Raw genomic sequence first — 23,617 nt, 5'->3', positions numbered from 1 at the left:
GAAGCATCATGTAATACAGTTGAACACTAGTCTTAATGCACTGAAAGCCTTGCAAAGAGGGGGACCCATCAGAACACCATGAGTGGTTTCCTGCTTTTTTTGAGAGCATCTGTAGTTCCAGTTGGAGTTCAGGGGAACAGGGAATACTGACCACCAGACTGACTGTGGCAGAATAGATCATCTGTTACCAGAAGGGATCATTCAAAAGGGGTTCTCCAAACAGTTTGCTCTTCACATAGTTTCTCCCACTAGCTATATAGTACCTAGATGTTACCTGTTGATTGGAAACGCACATACTGAGAGGTCCTCCTTGTAAGCTAGTGACACCACATAGATTACTTACATGACATGTACTTAGTCCCAGTTCCTTTTTACAGAAGATCTATTTTAAAATACCAGTCTGTGATTCACAGATCACTTGTAAGGTATCAAAAAGAAAATCTTCGGGAAAACCAAATCAATTATTCTAGGCTTAAATTTGTTGTATGGGAATTTACCTCACAACTAGGGTTTGAGGATACTGCTTCAGTATGTTTAAGGCTTTAGCTAGACAAAATGGTCACTTTACGTTCACACTTGAATGTTTAGATGTTGATGCAGCTCTTAAATTAGCTTGGCAAAGATGGATCCAACAGAATGTCTTGTGAAAATGATTAAAAATAGGTCATTTTAACTTGTAAAAATATGTACTTCAGCTAGTTGGATATGTTAAGTAATCAGTGAATCTGCTTTCTCTTGTATAAATAGAACCATATCTTTCTATTAAATGCCTTGGGATAGATTTTTGTGAGGTTAATATAAAAGGAACTCAAAAAATGTGTGCTTAGATCAACAATATAATGTGCTTCTCTTCTTCTTTGAATACTTTTAGCTTCCTCAAATCCAGAAGTTATCAAGATTAGTTCTGTGTTGGATATAGCATCTAAGGTGGAAGAATACTACAGCAAAGGATATGTTGTGGGAGCTGTTCACCCTATTATACTGACAATGGAACACAGAAGGAATTTCCCTGCAAGTCACATGTATCGAGTGGTACTTTCACGATTAAAATTAAGGTAACAGTGAAATAATTTGCTGATGCATTAGTTAAGCCATTTGTAATTGAATTGCTCAATATGCATAATTTATCAACTTGAAATTACCACCTCAGTGTCAAATAACTGTTCTTTGTCTAGAATGGTGAGCAAGTTAGTAGTGCTTTCTAATTAATGCTAAATACACAATAGGGTGATGTTTACTTTGTCTCAGTAAATGCAAGCAAAAATCCAAAGTTGTTTATCATAATTTATGGGAAGATAAATTTAGCTTTAAGTTAAACAAAGCACTAGGAGAAGCATAAGCTGCTTCAAGTTCTCTCTTCTCTGGTTTTTCTTCATTTTCAACTCTTGTGTTTTCACTTTTTCCTGACTAACGCTCTTGTTAGAAAATTACTTAAAAAGTGTGGGTTAGTTTTTTAGGAGTTTTTTTTCTCCATAATAAGAAGGAAATAATCATTCTGTTGTTGGAGGTCATACAGAAGCTTGATTTTTTGACTCGTGAGGGAGAGTCGAGAGTTTGTGTGTGTGTGTTCTAATTTCATAGTATTTTTCATTACTCCTGTTTTCATTGCATTGTAGTTACTATATGATCATAACAAAAATGTACAAAGAAATCTTGCCATTAGTTCCTTTGACTGCAAAGAAGATAACCTTTTGTTCTTATTTTGAATAACTAGAAAAGTAGACTTGCTGCTCTAAGAGCTGTCGTGCTTCCCCTTCTCTCCTGAGTTCTAGTATGATGCCCAAAGGTTCTTCCATTTTCTTTTGGAAGACTGAAAGTGTGAGAATTGGAAGGTGTCCCCTGCCACTCCAGTAACGCTTCTATAAAATGTGGTATGTTGTTTGGAGATTCTCAAATGTCTCACTTAAATGAGCATTGTCCATGGTATTTGCTGCCCATGCAACTTTTGTGCATTTGCCTGTGGGCAAGGTTAATGCTGTCCATGTAGGCAAATACTTCAGTAAGAAAAGCAGAATACTTGCCCTCTGGAGCCAAGGCCTTGAAGAGCTGGCACTGTCAGCACACAAGTTCCCACAACTCACCTTATCCCTGTAGATGTGGGATCCTCATGAAGTTGTTCTAGAACCTTTAGGCCTTTGAACAAGTGAAGGACAAGACCCAGCAGCATGTGTGTGAAAGTGTTGGATGAAGATTGTTGGTTTCCTATGAAGGTGCCAAATGTACCTATGTTGGTTTTCCTACAGACAAATACACTAACTACTGTCTGGAAAGTTACTTTTTTATATTTGAGCTAGTCTTACTGATGTTTCATTCTAAAGCAGAAGACAGCGTGAAGGAAACATCAAATAAAATCCCATTATATTGTTGACAGACACCAAATATTGTTGTCTGGGCAATAGCCATTTTTAGATGAAATTTGATGAATACTGTTCTTTAAGTGGAAGCCAAAGCTTGTTGGATTCTCAAATCTGAGTGATTTTAAACGTTACCTAATCTGAAGTAATTGTTATAGCTTTTTATTTCTAGTATTTGCCTACACTGTATTTAATACGATAGCTGCAACACTACTGTAGGTAAAAAAACCTAAATATAGCATTATTATAGTACCATTTCTATTGCAAGTGTCTTCTATAAACCTGTTTTGTGCTTGTTGTATCTATAGCTAAAAAATGTATTTTTTGCATTAAAAGAAATTTCTGGGTTTATTTTTTACAAAAGCAGGGCTGTTTGTCAATAAAGCTCTGTTTCCAAAGTATGCCTATTTACAGCCTTCAAATTACATTTTCTGTTAAATATTAATATTCTTACCCTGATATTTAATACAAAATACCTGCCACTTCATGAAGAAACAGAACAAAACTCCCATAGAAATGCTGAGTTTTATTTAAAAGCATGTAGAAAAGTTGCCAAGATTTCATTCATAACTATTCCAAAAAAGAATTCTATATGCAAGCATTTTCCCAAGTTAGTGACAAACTACTGACAAAGACTGCTTTCTTTCTGTGTTCTAGCCAGAAGCATGTAGCACCCAGAGGACAAAGACACCCCAGGCTGGTGATTGAGGAATGTCCTTTAATGTATGAAACACTAACAAATGAGACAGTGAAAGAACTGTTAGAAAAGGTAACAAAGGTTTTTCCAGACTTCTCATCAGATTTCTGTTGCTGCCATATATCTAAGTCATATTCAGTGGTTGATAGTTTTTTAGTTTTGAGTTTTAGCTGTGGTTTATTTTATAGAGGCTACAGAGATGTTTTTTTCTTGATGTGAAAGGAGTTATTTTTTGTCGCTAGTTGCTTGTTCTAATTTAGGGCTTTGTGCTGAATCCTGTAAACCTTTGGGAAACTGGCAGCTTACACCACTGAAAACAGAATCACCACTCACTTAGTCTTTACAAAATGCTTGTATGATAGCTTTTTCTGGAATTAATATTTTAAAAAACCTGGAATCTTATGTTGTTTGGGATTGAGTATATTCCTAAGGAATATATTTACTATCCTAACATTAATATATTTGCTTTCTAAGGAAGATTTTTTCATTCTTTAGCAGAAATACAAAACACACAGTAACCATATCAAATACTGAGCTTTTGAAAATACTGTATAGTTAAGGAAAATTAAACTTCCCCTGGAATGCAAACTCTGGTTCTTTTTGTGTTTCACTTCCTCTGCAAAACTGAAGACTTGCCAAAACAGGAAGCCATTGTTGTTACAAGAGTTGGTGATAGCTTTCACATTAGTTGCCAAAGAAAGTGGAGGAAAAAGCATACTGGTGATACTTAACTATCTTTGAAATTATCAGAGTTGTTTAAAATTTCTTAATCACTTGTTACAAAATTTTCAAGTGTCTCAAATTTAAAATGGGATTCTATTACACATTTATATGTATTGTCAGATTGATTGTATAGCATAACAGATAAACATTTAAAGGAAGAATACACTTGAAATTAGCAGTGATTCAGTCTTGCAAGCAAATCTGGTACAGAAGTTGTATGTGAAAATAACTTGATTTTGAAATGCTCCTGGTGTTTTAAAAAGACTGAGCCAGTAATCCAGTAAAAAAAAAACCAAAACTTTTTTAAAGGTCTGAAATAATAAGACTTTGTGGCATTTCAGGAAAGAAGCTGTCATGTTACCTCTTTTTCTGTATGTTGTCACATTAAAAATTACTTTGACTTAGAAGCAGCAGCTCTGTGTAATCAGTGATGGGCATGTATCATTGCTGTACATAATGGTGGTAGATGGTAACAGTTGAGTCTATCATGATACTAAAAAGGCATTGTAGTACCATCAGCTATTTGAGTGTTATTCACTCTGATTGTTAATAGCTTATGTGAGTTAACCAAGCAGAGATCCTTCCCCCTGTACCCTCACTTAATCCAGTACTTCCCAGGTGATTTCTTCTTTCTGGACCAGGGTTTCTGTGTTTTCCTGGAAAGACTTTATTGCACAGAGGAGCTTGTAGCTCAAGATGGCAGTGGGATCATCTTCCTAAATGGCAGCACTCTTCACCCCAGGACAAAAAAACTACCTCCAGAAACATACACATCTCAAGTGGGCATATATTCTACAGCTGTATTTTGAGACTTCAGTGCAGAGAAAGACCCACTGTTGGCTTAAAGCAGAGATAAGAGGGTTTTAATTTGCTTCTGGTTCCCTCCTTTCTCTGCCTCTTTACTGTTATTGGTAATAGTGAAGCTGAGTAGTAGCCTATAAGAGAACCAGGACGTAATGAATCGTGACATGTTAAAAGATTTCTATAGTATTAGTTATCAGTAATTTTAGTATGACTAAAACAATACTATTTCTTGCACCAGTGTCATGCTTATCACTGTGACACAGCAAATAGAATACTTTTGGATTTTTTTCTAAATGTATACTTTTGTATACACCAAAGTCAGTACCAATGTTGGCCACCTTTCTTGGCCTGAGTCTAAAGACATGATGCATACATTTACTTGGAAACATGAGCAGCATACAAAGACAGGCAACCGATCTATAGTAGTGTTGTCTTTTGTCCTTGAAAATCGGCAGTTTGGTTGAACAGAACATGTGTATGGAAGGGTTTTTTTGAAGTTAAATGCAATTCTAAAATCAATTTTCAGATACATTTCTGTTGTAAATACAGGTTAATGAAGCTGCTAAAAGAGGAAAGAAGTTTGTGGGATTTGTAATGCAACATTTTCCTCAACCTAAAGCCTGCAACGGAACAAGCACAGATGGAAGTGCAGAGCTGGAGTCAACACCGAGCAGAAGAAACAGGGAGCACAGAAGAAAAAATTCTGATGAAAACCACAAAAATTGGAATGACGGGACATTGAGTGGTCACTCATCTGAGAGTGGGATAGAGGAGGAAATACAAGGAGAAAGCAACCTGTTACAGGACGCAGATTTCCAGTTTAGAAGAGAAGTCAGCGCTGTTAAATCACGGAAAGAAGACGGTAATACATGCTGCTTATTTACTGCAGAAATAAGGTGTTTTATTGAGCTATCGGAAAAAAAATAACAGCATATTCTGTGTCAAACACTGGTTTTGGGAGGTGCATATTCCTTAAAGGCATATGTATTTGTAAAAAAGTTTCCAATTGAAGAAGCATTAGAAATATTTGCCTTCTGCTCTAGGTATGTGTGAACTGTGGTAATACATTAAAATTGTATTTCAGTTTTCATGTGGAATATTACAAATGTGCTGTCAAAATTCTAAGACTTGCAGTTTAAAGAAAAAGAAAAGAAAAAACCCCAGACAGATCTCCAAAAGAAATGGCCTACAATGTAATTCTGCTTTTAAATGTTGTATGAACAGATAGCTTTTTTGCTTGATATGTGTGTAACAACTCTGACAAACTTTTTTCTTTTGGAAAGGCTACAGTTGTTGTAAAACATTTTCCTAAATGCATATAGTTTTCACTTCTAATATTAAATCATAAACATGTAATGGATTTCCAAGAACACATTACAAGTCCAGTTCTGCCTACTTAAAAACTGACAACAGACAGCTCCTTCCAGCTACAGCTGTAACTTTACGTGCTTCTAGCCAACTTACATAATGTACAGCAAACAAATTGATTCATAATGGATTCTTTCTGGTTAACATGCCTTCAGGAGGTATCTTGAAAAACATCATTTCGAGATTAATTGTTATAAAATTAATTTACACAACAGAAAAGTAAGCATTAAAAAGAAGAAAAAGTATCACTGAAAAATCTTGGTGCTATAGTAGAAAACTTGGTTTAAGGATCTGAGGTACTCAGTGTAGGCTGTGGGAGGTATTGTCTGAAAACAGTGACTTTTAATACTGAAGCACTAAGGCCTCCCAGCTTGCTAGGAAGAAAAGAGGGGAAAGGAAGAAGTCATCTAAAGCATGAAAACTAATGCAAGATGGTATTGTGTAGCAAGCAGGCAGCATGAAACTTTCCTGTCAGATTGCATTTTGATATAATAGGTTCTTCCCAGATGGGCCAGACGTGTTTTCACTGCTCTCAAAAGCAACCTTTTCACTTTCCTGTTAGAGTTAAGCACCCTCTCCATTTGGTAGACTGTCAGGATAAGCATTGAGATAATCAATGTCCCTCTTATTTTTAACACTTGAATTAAAGCAGTTCTTGTACAACTGAGCCTCTATGGCATAGTCTGTTAAAGCTTAACTCTTTCCTTACAGCTCGAAATAGTGAGCTTGCTACATGTAGCCAAACAGAAGTCTTACAAGTAAAACCCAGAAAACTCTTAGAGCTTTGTTCATGAAAACTGGTGTGACTAGGTAGATTAGCAACCACTGTATCTCTATATATAGTGTTTTCAGGAAATTCTTCAAAAACTTTGGCAAAAATGTCAGGCTTCTCTGTAGTAGTCAAATACTGATCATAAAGGAAAACTACCTTTCATTGTAAATGTTGTATATAACCATAATGTTTTCCTTAAATTATATGAATTCCCAACGATAGTCTTACTTGCATGTGTACGTATGTCCTACCACTTCAGTATGCTCTTTCTATTTGTGTCTACTCGACAGATGTAGAGGGCTAGATTTGAGGGCTAGATTTGGGGTTCGTAACATAGGAATTTTGACTATTTAAAAATACACCACTTGTGGAGGCAAATTTCTTACAGAAATGAGCAATCGAATAGTTGTATCAGGATTTTTTTTTTCTGAAGAACAAATTAAAAAGTGATCTCCCGTTAGTCTGTGGGAAAGGAAACTAACCTGTGTCAGGGTACATACATTTATGGTAATACAGCCACCTGTGGAAGTGAGAAAACTGTTTAGAAAGGAGGATTTTCTCTTATTGATAATGTTCAAAATTGTTCTGAGTTTACCTTAATGTCACTTGCTGTGGATGTGGGAACACTTCTCAAAACAGAGAGGGGTTCTCTCAGACGTTGTTTCAGGCTACTTACAGTCCAAATCCTACTTTGGAAATATCCCTCTATTTCTGAAGCCTAGAGAGACTAGCATCTTAAGTGGGGTCATCTAAAGCAAACTCCTTTGTTTTCACAATGTGAATACTTCTGCCTTCTAGAGGTTGCTTTGTGTTGATTTAGGCTGCTCAGATGTTGAAGTATTAAGATAACGTCAGAGCATTTTTTTGCAACTGGTTTGCGTTATTTCTCCTCAGCAGTGACGTACGTGTCAAGAGTGCAGATTCTAGAAGCCATTTATATGGCTAGGACTTAACTTGTCACTGAAAACACTATGGATTTCTTTAATTCTTGATAAATTGTTGGTTTTGGCTGTTTCTGTAACAGCACTGTATTAATGCCTAGATAGGAAAAGGATCATAAGATCTGCAGGATTTGTATTTTTAACACAGTCTATTGTCTGGGAAATTCCAGTAGACAACTACTTATACTGGTACTGAAGTAATATGCAGAAGATAATGGGTGAAAATCAACACTATACAAAGCATTCCTAATACTGAAAAATTTAGAGAATTGTCTTCAGTTACAGTAATTTTAAATTTGTTTGAAAAAGCACTGTTTACAGAGGGGTTTTTTGTAACTAGTGTTTTCTGTGTGCAAAACTCACCCACCTAAAAGTTCCAGTGACAACTCAACTATTTGAAATTTTCTCATATCCCAGAGTGCACTCCCATCACATCTCATCACAAGCTATATACTGTCTTCAATGTTTTTGATGATGATTCTACCTGCTGGAGCTATCATGAAGGTGTTTTGTCTATGAAAATCACAAGAAAGGGGCGAGTTATTAGTACACTGGAAGCAGACTGGCTAGAATTAACCACGTTTTATTATAAGCAAGGATTGTCCTTAATTGATTCTTTTGTACACTGGGAAACTTCTAAAGGTGAGTACTCTCATGAAGCTTTTACTTGTTTATGTAGAGCTACATAACTAGCAAAAAGTAGATCATGGTTTTATTATTGGTGTGAAGAGCGATATGTAAATGTATTCAGATAGTTATTGTAAATTAATAGAAACTCATAGCTGAAAAGGAAGTAGCTTGTTTTCTGAGCAGTTATAGTTCTGAATAATTGAAATTTCTGCTTTGTTTCATTGAGGGTTTTCAAAGCTGGAAAGTAGTGTAGCATTATAAAATACATAAACTTTTTGTGCTAGTTCTTTTTTTCTTTGAAGTTCCTTTTTTTAAGGAAGATATAATGGGGGGGGAAATTGATACATGTTTCCCTGGTGTTCTGCTGCTCACTGTAGGTACTGTGCTGTACTCTAAATGTGGCAAAGGACCATGTTCGGTTCCCGTTGTTCTTGCTGTACTGTTAAGGCAGACTTTTCTGTTTCCTGCTTTCTTCAGCTCTTTGCTGGGCTTAAAAATCTTTCCAAAACACCAAATTGCATTAAAATTCAACTGTTGATCCTCAAGTTTCAAGCTATTATTCTGGTCAGGTGTGGACACATGCAGAGAGAAGTCTGGTTTTGCCCTTGCTCTCAACTGTAGGCAGATCCTCCAGGATCTTTTCACACATCTGGGAAGGAGGTATTCTCTGGTTCTTCCTCTTTCCTGTGCTCTTCTGTGGGAATCCACCAGCTCAGTTAACACTAAAATCATTACAATGATAGAGCTTCAGGCCATAGGGTTTTCAAGTTTTCTCCTTCCTTCTGCCAGTTTTAAAATACTGTTGTGGAGTGATCATACTGACTTTTTTAGAATTCTTAGCCTTCATCTCTCTGATGAACAGCCATAAACCTGATGTCAGCAGTGCCCAAAAATCCAGTAGCACTTTGGCAGAGCTGTGACCTGATGCTCTACCACTGCTGACAACAGAGAAGCTCTTTATTGGCTGAAGTATTTAGAACTCTAAAATTCTGTTGTTGGAAAAATATGTAATTGAGATTCATTTTCCATTCAAACACTTTATAATTTCTTTCTAATTGTTGTGCAGTTGCTTCAAAATCATGATAAAATGAAAAAAAATTGTAGTAATTTAGGGCAACAGGCCAATATAGTATGATATAGTTAATAGTTCAGTATTCATTATTATTTGCTATCAGGCAACATTAATTACAATTAATAGGTTTTATATTGGCTTTTTATGTACTCTTTACCTTATTTCATGTTTTTTCCTGATATTCTGATAACACACAAACATCCTCTTTTCAAGGCTTGGATTAGTGAAAGGTTTAAATTAAAAGTTTAAATCTTTGAAAGTAAAATGATGCACATTCTTCAAATATAGAACCCTGAAAATGAGCTTTTGTTGCTTTCAGTAGTTTAGTTTTGAGTGTGAATCACTGCATCTCTGTAGTTCTGCAAAAAAAGTACATTCAGTGATTGTCAGAGGAACACAAGCACATCAGCATCACTGTATTTACTTCAGACTGAATTTGGCAGTAAGTCTCCTTCAAACTCTATATTTTGTGCATGTAAAGAGTCTAAGATGCAGTTTGTGTAACTCATCTTTTTGCTTTTAAATTATAATTCCTGTCTACTGAAGTCAGTGGAAGAACAAAGTTTCCTTTGGGGGAAGAGAAGTGGGAAATCAGGCTCCTACTTCTCAATACATATTTTGTAGAGCTGGAAAATAACTCTCTGGAGATAAGTTACAATTCACTGAGGAGTGTTTTTGTCAGCTGTTGACATTAATCTCTGCAGCTGTTATCCACCAACAGTTATACAATCTTCACATTCCCCTGTGGCTGTCTATTCTTCTCTATGTGAATAACTGTCCCATCTTTAATACCAGGTTATGACTTGGGGATTTCATGCTGCCTTCTTGCAGCAGTTGGTGCTTCTGCTTCATCCCCACTTGACTGGTATGTGTTCAACTCATGGGTGGGACACTGCTGAATTAAACTGGATGTATTCAAGGGCACAGTTCACTATGTGAATGGAATTCTGCAGCTGATCAAGTGTCTGTAACCACAGTAAGACATTAGTTTAGCTACTGAGTTCTTAAGCTAAAATGTTTATTCTTTTGGTGGATATTTAAGAATTTTATAACTAGATAGTTTGGCATCCAACAGAGGGGAAATCTAAAATGCTTGGTTTTTGGAGAAAAGATATTTAAATACTTGTACTTATTACCAGAATTACTTGTTTGCTTTTAGACTATGGAGGTGTCTTTGGTTGCCCTTGATATAGCTTTAGTGAAATGAGAAAATTTTAGCAATTCTACAAGTCTGGCAGCTGCAGAAATTGTCCTCTGGTTTAAACTCTACAGATGTTCTGAATTCTGTTGTTACTGAGGTCAAAATGCAATGCCCAAATTATAGCAGGAAATTTTAACCTTTAAGAAATGTTTTAAAAAATCATTTAGTTCTTAATAATTACCAGTGTCTGTGTTCTGCTGAAAGAAGATGCAGTCATAAAAACAATCCAGGTAAGTTTTTTCTTTTAGAGGCCATGTGGATCATTGTAGTGCTTCCTTTACTTGTAGCTGCCATGGAGACTCTCATGATTACAGAAGTACCTAAGATTAGTAGAACTGCTGTGGCAATATTTTTGCCTTTTCTGGTTTGTGTTATCTGTCACGAGGTGCTTTTGAGTATTGATATTAACAAAGAGAAACTATTGCTGACAGGTGAACCAGTTAACCACACAAGTAGCTTTTTCAATAGACGTGATTTCTGACATGGTACACATGATGAATTATCAGTTTGTCTCAAAATACTATTGAGTGGAGATATCTTCTGTCAATAACTTCAAAAAATAGCTCTTCTGTCATGTTTGAAAACTGATAGAAGTATCCTAACATGTTCTATGTGGACTGCCCTTTTTAAGCATCTGTTTGAATACTGAAGAAAGGTTGAAATCCATTAATTTATAGGAGTAAGTATTTATGAATTATCAGGAGCTATTCAGTTCCATATATACATGCTATTGTCCATGTACAATCACACTGTATTTGTGTAATCTAAAAATAAAATATCAGTATCTCTATAAGTGTGTGGAAGAGATTATATATGTATGCAAGTATCTAAATCATGACTACGTAAATCTTCTACATTTACTAGTCTAAAAGGTAGTGTGACTATGTAGTTGGTATTTTATGGTACACTAATAACCATGCTCAAAAACTGGAAATTCCTGGTTTATGTAGCAACTTCTGTGCCAATCTGGTTAATTTTTAAAATTATATCAGTTGGGTTCTTTAAGTTTTCTTTGTCTGCTAGGTGTATTTTTTCTTTAACTGCCTTTCCTGAAACTGTTGCAATGAGTTATCTCTTTACATCTTAATGCAGTATTGGTGAGGATTTCAGTCTGATTCTGAGTATGTAATTTTACTCTTCAAACTGAATTTAAGGTAGTCAGCTGTCAAGGTGCATCTGCATGAAAGGCTTCCCAATGTCTCTTAGGAGAAACAAAACTAGAAAACAAAGCAATATTTGATGCACAGCTTTAGTTTGGGCCAACCAGGTACTGTTGGACTTTGACAAGTGAATCATGGAGCTGTGCTATGAAACTTCCTTCCCATCAGGCATCTTCCTAGAATTACTTCTGTTTCAGGCTTTTCCTGTAGCCATTTACATAGTTGTTTAAGTAACAGTAGCTAGACTTTGCACATTGTGCTTCATTATCATTATGCTCTCTCTCCCGACACCAAAAGCCATACTTACTGTGAGGCATTACAATCCATCTGCTGCAGGAGATACATTGAATACAGGAAACTGGAGTTCTGATTTGGGCATGGAAGTGGCTAATGCTTTTGAGAAAATGAAATGGTTCATAGTTCAATTTGTGTAGGAAAAAAGTTTTAATAAGGAGTTGACTTGCATACTTCAAGCTGTAACTAGATGCAGAAATAACCACGAATTTAAATTATTTGCTGTCTCTTTTTTTTTTTTTTTAGAGGACAGTTCAGTGAGAAAAAAAACAAGCATTTTTGTACATCTCAGTAAAGTATCAACCTAAAACTTAGTTTATATTGGTCTTTATGTTCACAGGGGACTATTTGCCCAAATCTTTAGAAGGATTATTTATCTATGAAGAAGAAGGTACTGGAGTACTAGGTTCTAACAGGAAAGGAAATGATACAATAGTCGTTGAACAATGGACAGTCATTGAGGTAAGTTGGTAATTACTTAGCAACCCTATTTCCTACTTGTATATTTTCCCAGTAGAATAGTTGTACGAGTGTTTGATAAACACACAGGATGGTTTATTGAAGCCATCTGCATAAGCTAAACTAAAGTTTTGAATCATAAAAATTAAGTAAGGCCTGTGGCCACTGGTCAATGTACATGGAATAAATAAATAAATATACTGCAGGGATCCTGGCCTGACATTTGCAGATGCTCGTACCAAAAAATTCAATCACTGAAGAAAATGGGTTTTCTTAAATTTATGGTTTTTAGACCACTTTTGACATTAATGTCAGCAAATGCAAGTCCACTGACAATGTGCTAAAGTATTTTTAAATAAAGGAAAAGAAAACAGCAAAAACTAGAAATGGAACAAGAAAAAAATGAGTGAATTAATTATGGTTTCCAGATGTATATTCTTAGGAAAATTTTACTGCTGAATATTAAACATTTTATCTAGTAAATTTACATGTACTACTGTAGCATGGTACAGCAATGAAATTGTTTAATATATTTTATTGTAAGATTATTGGTTTGAATTAGGGACATCTGAAAGTAGTTGTTGGAGAATACTAAGGGCTTACTTTTGAAATATTCAAGGATAAATATACTTAGGAATGTGAAAAACAGCATAAAACTAAGACCTCGTATATTAACAAACAAACAAACCTAAAAACCAACCACCAGACTTCCAAAACTTAAGTGTACAACTAGGTGAGATGCTTGTTATTCACATGTGAAGTAAAAACACCAGTAGTAAAAACACCAGTTATAGTGTTTAAAAAGTTTTAGTCAGTAATTTAGCAAGGAGGCAAGTTTAACAAGCAAAATGTGTCTTGAATGTCTTGCTGATTCAGAGCTCATACCTAAAGTTAATGTGTTCCAACTGTTTTCCTATTCTTCTGTGGTCTTGCACTTCCCTAATTGTTTTTAGAGATAGTGAATCTCAAACAACAGTTTGTCATCTCAAAGGATTATCTCATCATTGAGAGGAGAGTCATTGTAGTTTGTGTAGAAATGCAAATAAAAATCTGTGCAGAGTCTCTTTACTACTTTTTATAATTATTAATGTAGGGATGTGAAATTAAAACAGATTATGGACCTTTATTGCACACGCTGGCTGAGTTTGGATGGCTCCTGACCTGTGTCCTGCCTACACCTATTGTCCGACATGACAGGTACCCAAACAATAGATTGCAGTGTTTTTGGTGTCTACATCTCAGTTATCAAGGGATTACTTGGGTCCTTGAATGTAAATGAATAAAAAATGCTAGTAATGTTAACAGCATATACAAATTGAGATTTAAGTAGCATTATAGTGGAATCTTTTTTTAACCACACTGTTTTAAGACTCCTGACTTCAATGAGTTTCAAACAAGTAGTCCAAAATTTAAAATATATTGTTTAGATATAAACATATTTACTTAGGGAACTTTCTATCACATACTCAGTCTGCAGCAATGAGGTTACTCATATGCTTCAAGTTCAAACAAGTGTTGAAATGTTTCACTCATTCAGGGGTGAGTGACTACTTTAGACTATGTAAGAAGTCACATCACAAGACAGCCATGCAGCGTTTATTGCAAATTGGGAGAGTGTGCTAATCCTGCAAGTTATTGGACTGTTTCTCCTCCTTTAATGTCAAATTGTTTCATTTCAAATATAGTACCAAACTGATGGATTTGAGTTCTCTTATTAGAATAGTTATTTAGATATCCAAGAAGGCTCTGTATACATCAGAAGAGCTAAAAGCAGACCTGGATCCCCTATAAGGTTCCAGATGTGTGGGGTTTTTAACAAAAAAAGCGTGTTGGTTTTTTCTTCCACTGTATCAAGCAAAAAAATGGCAAATGAAACACTGGTTTAAGAATGCACATATCTTCTCTCTCTTTTTTTTTTTTTTAATTCTACTTCTGTTAGATTCAAATTGCCAAGGTTTGAAAGCAAGCAAAAGTACTGAGGCATATCTTAGGGCTTGTTAAGGACAATGGAAAGTGTTGAGTGATTTGAGTAATCTTTGGATCCAGACCTCACTGTATTAAGTCAAGACAGCATGAAAAAGGATGTGAATGAAAGGTTCAGAGAGAACTGCTCCAAGAAAGTGGAATTTTGTTAAAGTGATTTGACATAATTAAGCTCACTCACTCATTTAAGAAGGAGGTTTTTCTGGTCAGGAAATAGGTGTTTAGGGTGTTACAGCTCCTTCTGATAGATTATTTTAACCATCTGGTTAAATGCAAAGACAGAAGAAATTGTGGTAAAACAATACGGCGTGGTTTTTTAAGGGCCTCTGGATATTTTTCCTTCTGCCTTTTCCAGAGAGAAGTGGTTTTCAGAATATGAAACTATAGGTTATCCTTTAATTTCTTGAAATAAAATTTTCTAATCTGTTAGTTTTGAATGTGGTGACTTGTTAGGGTATGTGAACCACTGAACCTGGTTTTCATGAACAGTTGAAACTTTTGGCCAAATCTTGGAGTCTGAGAGTAAGCCTTCAGGATCCAGATCTTGGAGTATGTGAGTGGCCAATGAGACAAAGATTTTGGTAGTCATGGTGTGCCGTGTGGGTCATAGGATGAGAGAGAAGTTTTAACCTTTAAGCTTTTCTATGCAAGAAGCAGTGTTAACTGTACCCATCCCTGTAGGGTCAAAATTATCCTTAGCAGCTGCTGGTCAGCTTCTCTGAGTATTAGTCTGTGCTTGCAGCAGGCAAAACGATGCTATTTTGTACCTCACAGAGAACAAAGTCAGGGCCATTTAAAAAGAAGCTAAGTACTATGAGAAAATAGGGAAAAATGCTGTAGGAAGTGCCAAGAGATTCATTAAACTGGACCTGTTCTTGACTTAGTAAGAAGGTAATATACCAGCAAGATACTTGCGCTAGATGTCTGAAGTAGCGTTTCTTCCCAAATGGAAACAACCAACCCTATGATCGTGCAAAAGGAGGTTGTATCCTGGCCAAATCTGAAGTTGGACTCATTTTGTATCAACACTAGAATAATTCAAACTAATAAAACCCATTTATTTTCTGGCCTAAATGATTGGGTAGATATCTACATCAGTTGTCTAATTCTTGTTGTCCTAGTGTGGTCCTGTGAGGTACTTCTGGAAGAAAAGATAGACCATATTTTGTGTGCTCATAATATATCTCATACACAACTATTCCATTTTCTGTAAAAGTCTGTAAACAGGAATTCTTAATTAGGAATTAATACCATGTTTAGGCATTGATGTTGGTATTTAAAGAGGAGATAAAATTCCTGAATGATTACAATATGTCTGATTTGAAAGATGACATTACTATGGTGGTGGTGGATCCTCGGAATGCAAGTTAAATATCTCAGTAAGGAAGGACACTATATACTGCTGAACAGCTGGTCTTTTCTCAGATTTGGAACTCTGACCTCAAAACCCAGCGTGAGTGTGAACAGGTTTCAGAAACACTGAAAAACCAAAATGAGTAACACTTTGGGATGATCTGTCAAATTCACATTTTCATATTTATTTTTACAGAATAAACTGTATGAAGTATATAAAGAAAATTCACCTGCTAACATTTTATTCTCAGATATAGACTGCTTCCCATTTTTGTTAACTGTAGTATTCTACTCTGTTCTGTCTTCCTCTTCTAATTTATTGTGAAACTTTTGCTCATCTCAGAACTTCTGTGATCCATTCCTAGCCATTATGCCCACTGGTTGTCTGCAGACAAGAGTGTTACCAACAGGCTAACAGATTCAGGGGCAGCAGTCCTGCTGTCCAAAATGCAGTCCGAACATTGGATATATTTCCTTGGGAAATATTTGCTCTTAGAGCTAGAGCAATGGTAGATAGCATAGTCTTGAAATATGCAGAGTTGCTTTTTTTTTTTTTAATATTGTTTGAAAAATAAACACTGTGGGGTTTGGGAGATTTTTATGGTCCAATATAAAACCAATATAAGTTCCCCCCTTCTGTAAATAGTTCTCTTTTCAGGGATATGAGAAGACAATGCATTTAAAAATTGCATGTAATGTAATGTTTGTGCACATCTATATCTTAGGTATTTAAATTTTGTCAGCAGTCAATAAAGAAACTTTTACCAAAAAAGCAGACTAGAAATGAATACAAGACACACCCACAATAATACCAGTGATCTAAAGAGCCTCCTACATTATACAGAACTCCTACTTACTAGGTAAATGTCTCCAGTAAAAGGATTTGACAGTAGGTATGCCAAGTTCAGAAGCTATATAGCAAGGATAAAATTAATAGCCCTTTTAAGAGTTAAATCTAGTGAGTGCAAAAAGACATGTTAGAAGATTATTTTTTGGTAACTTAGTGCAGTTACTAATATATTATCATGAGTTTGTAAATTGTCATACGTGTTTGGTCTAAAACCAGAATTACTTCTAAGGTGTCTTTTTTTAATTTTTCATTAAACAGATTCTTTAAGTCAGGAGACTATCTCAGGCACATGTGTGTCAACTGAAAGCCTGGATGCTGCATAATTCCAAAGGAGTGAAAACATTTACTTTGGGAAATGAAAAAAAAATATCTTCATGAGTTAAAAGGAGCAAGACAAAAAATTCTTTTAGTTTTCAGAAAGCTTTGTTGAACGTTAATTCTAAGTGTTTTGCATGTCAAATATTCATGCATTTAAAACAAAGTAAAAATCAGAGCCATTGGTGAGTACTGCTTAGGTTCCAGTTTTATTTGGATGACTCAAGAAATACATAGATGTAAGAAGACAAGTCTATTGTCCGTACAGCATAAGCAGACAAGCAAATTGCCAGTGTTTTAACAAAAGAGGCTCTGTTGCTTTTCTCTCTCTTGAAGAAGGCACAGGAAAAAGGCTTCAGCAGCCTTACTCTGCAGTGACTTTTATTTCCACTCGTTGATTTTTGTAGACTCTGAAAACGGGTAAGGCAGACTGGAGACAAATACAGAGCAAAAACACTGGCTTTGTGGTTATTAATTTATTGTGACAAACTACTAATCTAAGTTTTCAAAATGCCGTGACTTGCAAGGCAAAGAGGGCATGTGGAAATGTGAGAGAAGCTATGGAGTGGCTTGCTCTCAGCACTCTCATTTAAATTCTGTGGAAATCCCACTGTCACTGAGTTCTTTGTGAATTAAGCTCATAGTTGCTTTGTCGTGTGCAGCATTTTAATAAGGTCAGACTTAGAAAACTGTTAATTTACTTATTGTCTACTTACCATCATGTCCTTTCTCTGTTCTATCAGAATTTGTACAAGATGGGGCTTAATGTTTGGGGTTTTGGGTTTTTTTTCTCTGAAGGAATGCAGACACAAAATAAGGTGTAGGCTCTTCCTCACACGGGGGACCATAGAATCATAGAATGGTAGGGTTGGAAGGGACCTTTAGAGATCATCTAGTCCAACCCCCTTGCAGAAGCAGGTCAACGTGGATCAGGTCGCACAGGAACATGTCCAGGCGGGTCTTGAAGACCTCCAAGGAAGGAGACTCCACAGCCCCTCTGGGCAGCCTGTGCCACTGCTCCCTCACCTGAACAGTATAATAGTTTTTTAAGTGGAACATTTTGTGTTCCAGCTTCACCCCTTGTCCTGTTGCTAGCCACCACAGAAAAATGTGCAGCCTTCTTGCAGAGAGATTTCCGAGTTGATATTATCAAAACGGACATAACTGAGGCACAGAGAGATACATAGCCAGGTAGAATAAGGTTGCTGGACTGCTGATTTCCGTGTCATGCCATAGAACTGTAACACATTTTCTTTTAGGAATCAGTGAAATAGAAAGCCATGTTAATTTAAGGAGACTAATGAGTTTATTTTCCTGTCTCTGTTTTCCCCACAAACCTGAGTTTAAGGTAATTCTTCTCATCCAAGGAGTACATATAAACATACACCAAGGCCTGAGTTCAGGTTCACTGAAAAGACGTTTGTGATGGGCCAAACACCACCAGAAAACTTTCATCACTGACTATTGATCAGATGTAGCTGAGTATGCTGGGAGTATACTTTTTCAGAGCTTACTTCCAGAAGCTCTTCTAGCTTACTTCCAGGGCAGGCTATTAATGAGCTCTTCCTTATCTCATAGGGACAGTTTTAATCCCTGTTTTTTCTTGGAGCAAGTCACTAATGTTAAATATAAACTAATTCTATCAGTCCCAGCCTTGGCAGAAACAATGAATCAGTATTCTCAACTTTGTGTGTGGTTAACATTGTGACATACCTTTACTTACTAAGTACAACCTTAGATGGTTTTAGTATTTCTTTCAAAAATGTTAGGACAGTAATACTGTTTTATAATTGATAGAATAGGTGGAATCATAGATACTTCATATGAACTCAATACATGTCTCTTGAGTGTCTGTTTTGATACTTTTATTTAGCACACTCTTAAGCCTGTAGACAGTCTTCTGCCTAAGTATTTCAGTGTTTTTCTTTTATATGCATCAAGATCTCATGGAATACTGCCCAGAAGTAGGAGTTGAGACAGAGAAGCATTTGTCAAAATGTAGTATCTAATATTTAGAAGACGACAGGAGTTTTTCAAAACCTTCCTATCCTAGAGCTCTGGTCTTGAAATTCTTGCATTCTTCAGTGCCACAGAGTTGGGCTTGGTAATACACATGTAATCAATGTACTGATCTGTATTTCTGATGGAAAGGTGATGAAAATAAATACATAAAAAGTTAAAGAGGATGTATCACCAATATTGAGAGTGTAACATTTGAAATATTGTATCAGTAAGATCTGATTTGATCTCATGGAACAACTTTGCCTTTTCACATTTTTCTGAAAGTATTTCTGTTGGGGAAGAAAAAAAAAACCAGTGGTTCTTTAAGTTGTATCTACCACAACAGTGTCAATGTTCGTGAAAGTTCCAGGAATAGAAACTGAAGTTCCTCTTTTTTTCTCCCTTTACTTATCTTACTATTATATTCCCTTATCCTTCTTAAGCATCTGCCCCAAGTACCAAACAGCCAGTGTTATTTACCTCATTGTGGACATAGACCTTATAAAAACTGAGCAGAATCCTTTTATCCATAGATGATGAGACAGCAAGTTTATCCCACTCTGTCGGTTAGATGTTATGTTACAACCAGAAAAGACTTTTTAGTTAACAGTAAAGAATGTTACTTCCCAAGTTCATACTACAGAGTATTGAGATAATTGAAGCTGTGGATCTGTTGAGATTGAGTCTATTTTTTGTGGCATACATTCATAGTAATATGTTAGTGTATATTTGACAGGATTAGGTGAAAGAAAGACTCTGAGGTTTACTTCAGACATAAAGGTGCAGACTTTAATTAAAAGTAGGAGCCTTGGTATTTAAACTTTCATGAACAGACACATTAACACTAATCATAGTAATACAAATCTTGTTCTATATGTATTGTGTAGTACTTTAACCCAGCTATATGCTCCTATTTGTGGGTTTTTTTCATATCGTTACAGAAATTGTTCATGAATTCATAGACCAGGTAATGCTTGGTAGTCTCATCTTTTCACTCATGGACTTGCACATAACTGAGTTGACTCTGAGAGGTACAAATGTGTAAATGTGACTATTACTGCTTTTAAAAATATTGAAACAATGTTCTTTGAATTTTAGTGAAGGAAATCTGGCCACAAAGCAAGTAATTTTTCTTCAGAGACCTGTTATGTGGAGTTCTGCTGTCCAGACACCAGAGGTGAGTTAACATGTTTATAGTAATAATATAAACAAAATAGTACTTCACATAATGGTTAGGCATAGAAACAAACTAGTCTTCAAAATTCATGGGGAAAAAAGCAGGGAAAGAAGGTTTCACTTGAAACAAGTACAAGTTTTTCGAGGGCTTTTGCAGCTGAGCTTGTTATTTTTTTCTCAGCTGTATATCTCTTAAGCCATAGAGAAAAAGCATAAGCATGCTAAAAAACTGGTTTGTAAGAAATTGCTGTGTAGATGAGGTTGGCTATGCTGTATTTCTTTAGAAGTCTTAAATGTTCTGATTCAAGTCCTGGATCTGTTACATGTGAAGAAGAAAACATTTCTTTATCCACGTTCATACTTGTGGAAGAATACAAGTGTCAGGCTGTGCAAGGGATGCTGTAGTCTGGAGGTTAACAAGGTGAAGTGGTGTTAGCTGTTCCTGCACAAAAATGTGACAGAAATAGGATTTTAAATTCCTGCAGTTGGACATCGACAGCTCCTTGTACCTTTTGAGTGAGACTTGTGTGACAGTGGTTGTATAAAAGTGCTTTGAGGATTAAGTAACTGGCAGTCACCACATTTTGCTCAGAGCCAAGGTCACAACGGTTATTACATCTGTGTAGAACTATAGGAAATCATGCTGTGGCCAGAGAAGGATGAACCTACTGGTGGGCTGCTATTTGCCAAGTCATTCAACATCCTGTGATGGATTTTTAGCTGTTGCAGTTTTTGTTTTTCAGTGGCCATTCAACCTTTCTCTAACCAACATAGCTTTCCTATGATAGTCTTAAGCAGCTGTGACAACTATGGATGTGCTCACTCATGTCCAGCACCACAGTAGTAACTTTGCAAACTCTGCAATTCATGGCATTATATACTATTACAAGGCAGTGATACCTAGTCTCTTCTTTCTCCATCTGTATAAATAGTCGCACAACTCTTAACATTCCTGCATTCATATTTTTTCTGCGTTTTTCTCTTTCAGTGTTCTATGTAGTCTCCCTTGCTAATGTGTAAATCTCCTCTTCCATTCATATGTTCATATAACTTTTTGTTTTAATTTCTCCATATACCAAGCATCTTCAGCTTTTAGCTTTCAAAGCTTCTGACTCCTGTTCTTATGCCTGACTTTGTAGTCTTTACATTCTAATACATTTTTGAAAGTGTTTTGGAACATACAGTATTGTAAATATATAAAACTTTTGTCTGTCATACTTCCTTGATGCTTCACTATGTTTTTGGGGTTTTTTTTAATACTCTGTATAATAGGGGCACGGACTTCTGATATGTGTACTCTTTCCTTGGTAAGGCATATTTTTTTTGTAACTATTAGCACCTTTTAAAAAGGCAGCATAACTACATGACACAAATTAGAATGGTTAAGACTGGATTTTGCCAAGAGGTGTAATAAAAACCAGTTCTATGAAAACATTGTCTTGAGGAACTGATGACTCTTTGAGACTGTTTTAAAATAGGATGCATTATACTTATAGTTTAAATTCTCTCACCCAGTTGTGAGGTGATCTGCAGCTTTGGGTTTAGACACATGAAATGGTATGTTTGGTAGTTACTGTTTTACTTTCTTGTAATGGGAAACTTAAGCATTAACTTACTGGAAGGAAACAAGAAATAGATGATTTGTAGTCACATCAGGATTACTGTGTTTAAAATCTGAACAAACTTAGTATCTAAATGTGCTCTTTAAATAACAGGAATGTTTTGCTTCTCCACCAGGAAATTTCAGTATGGTGAGGTCACTTGAGCGTGGAATGAATAGGTAGTTCAGGCTGAAGTTGAAACATTTAGCAGACGTTTTCCTTCTGTTCTTCCCCTGAATTTTAGTCTTTTTACTTCATTGATTTAACAAAATATCTGAATGGCAAACATCATGTTACCTTTATTACAATTTAAATTCATAGATTTGTTAGTAACATCTAACTGATAGAGAATGTCATGCTAACCTTGTGTTGAGTAGCTATATTTCAGGTGCAAAACAAGCTACTGATATTTGAAAGCATTAACTTTTGCTTTTAGAAACTTTAATACATTTATTTAAAATGTCTGCTGGATGTTGAGGACACAGATATACAACTTTATCAAACTCTTGCAAACATTCTAGTAAAAACATTTTGATTCCTGAGATTCTGTAGTGTTGGGCATGACATCTTCATTTTCCATTGTGTATCTTTCCATTGATGTTCAAATTATGCTAAAGCTGCTGGTCACAAAACTTTCGTGTCTTTGACTTACACATTTTTGAAACATAGAAATAATATACCTAAAATGTTTTAAGTTGCAGGGGGAAAAAAGGCAGCATCATAATTTGTTTACTTGAATGTATCTTTAGCATGTGTCCTACTCAGATGACTCTCAAAATAGCATTCTTAAAGTAAAGTACAAAACCAGCAAGGTTTTTTAATTACTGAAATAAGAACTGTTAAGCCTCCAGAGCCCCACTCACATCCCTTTCCAGCTTTCCACAGTGCAGCGGGGTCTGGGCATGGCAGGAAATTGTACAGCTGTTGGACCTCTGTGACTTGCATTCTGGGGAATGGCAACATGGGGTATGGGTTGCTTTGTATACTCAGAAATTTTTTTGCTCGTTGAGTCCAAGTTAGCATTGCCATTTCTAAAGCAAGTTTTGCTTCAGTAAGAATTGAGGAGAAAACCTATATTAACTGGTTTCTTATTCCCACGGAGTCTTTTTTCTGAGAAGGGGATATTTTATGTCCTTACAGCTCATTTTTGTTGCCTTATATATTCATGGGGTAGTGTATTGTGACCTGGCTTATTTCTGCAAAGGATCAAAGGCCTGTTGGACTAGAAGAGTCCCACTACACTGTCTCAGTGGGCTTTTTGTCACATACTGTTTGCTTTTCTAACAAAATATTGAGAAAAAGGAGATCCAAGATTGAAATAGTGCTTGAGGGCTTTCCACCTTCCATTTTTTTTCCTTTATTTCACCTGAGCAGAGTTCTCCATCCTCATACTCTGGCATCCAGTGAAAGCTTATTTCCTTCTATTTCTCCCAAGGCAACACAATTTTCACCTAGTCTAATTTCCCGATGTCTCCTATTACAGTGTCCCTAAACACATTTCCTTTAGCCACAAGGGCCATTTTTTCTATTGTTTCAAAAGACTTTGAGAAAAAACTTAGAAATGTATAGAAGTGGCCAGAGTGTGGCAAAAACAGTTGTGGGGTTTTTAAAGTGTTTGCATTTGTGCACATACCCCTCCAAGGGTGCTTGCCTCTTTTTACCCACCAAAACATAACTCTGCTGAGTCTGGATTCCTTCTTAGCTAGATCTCCTTCTGTGTCTTCTGGCAAAGCATCTCCTGGTTTAGCAGTGCTTGTGTTGACAATACTCCAGGCAGATAGCCAGAGCACTTCTGTCTTTCCTGACCATGCTCCTCCCCTATGGGGACTGAAGGCACTGACAGTTCTTCTGGGGGTGCTGCAT

At 36.0% G+C, this 23,617-nt stretch overlaps 1 protein-coding gene across 6 annotated transcripts in view; it reads left to right on the top strand.

The window, feature by feature from the left end:
* Positions 1 to 23,617, top strand: part of RFTN2 (raftlin family member 2) — a 35,894-nt gene that overhangs the window by 4,504 nt on the left and 7,773 nt on the right. For all 6 annotated transcript variants that reach the window (XM_062002081.1, XM_062002086.1, XM_062002085.1 and 3 more), the window contains 7 exons: positions 872 to 1,055; positions 3,012 to 3,123; positions 5,128 to 5,440; positions 8,077 to 8,301; positions 12,357 to 12,478; positions 13,569 to 13,672; positions 20,076 to 20,154. In XM_062002081.1, coding sequence (XP_061858065.1) covers positions 872 to 1,055; positions 3,012 to 3,123; positions 5,128 to 5,440; positions 8,077 to 8,301; positions 12,357 to 12,478; positions 13,569 to 13,672; positions 20,076 to 20,154 — 1,139 coding nt within the window. The remainder of the gene's footprint in view (positions 1 to 871; positions 1,056 to 3,011; positions 3,124 to 5,127; positions 5,441 to 8,076; positions 8,302 to 12,356; positions 12,479 to 13,568; positions 13,673 to 20,075; positions 20,155 to 23,617) is intronic.

Source organism: Colius striatus, chromosome 9 (assembly GCF_028858725.1).
Source record: "Colius striatus isolate bColStr4 chromosome 9, bColStr4.1.hap1, whole genome shotgun sequence".
In the NCBI taxonomy this organism is placed as follows: Eukaryota; Metazoa; Chordata; class Aves; order Coliiformes; family Coliidae; genus Colius; species Colius striatus.
The sequence above is the reverse complement of the archived record's forward strand: the minus strand, read 5'-3'. Positions and strand labels throughout refer to the sequence as shown.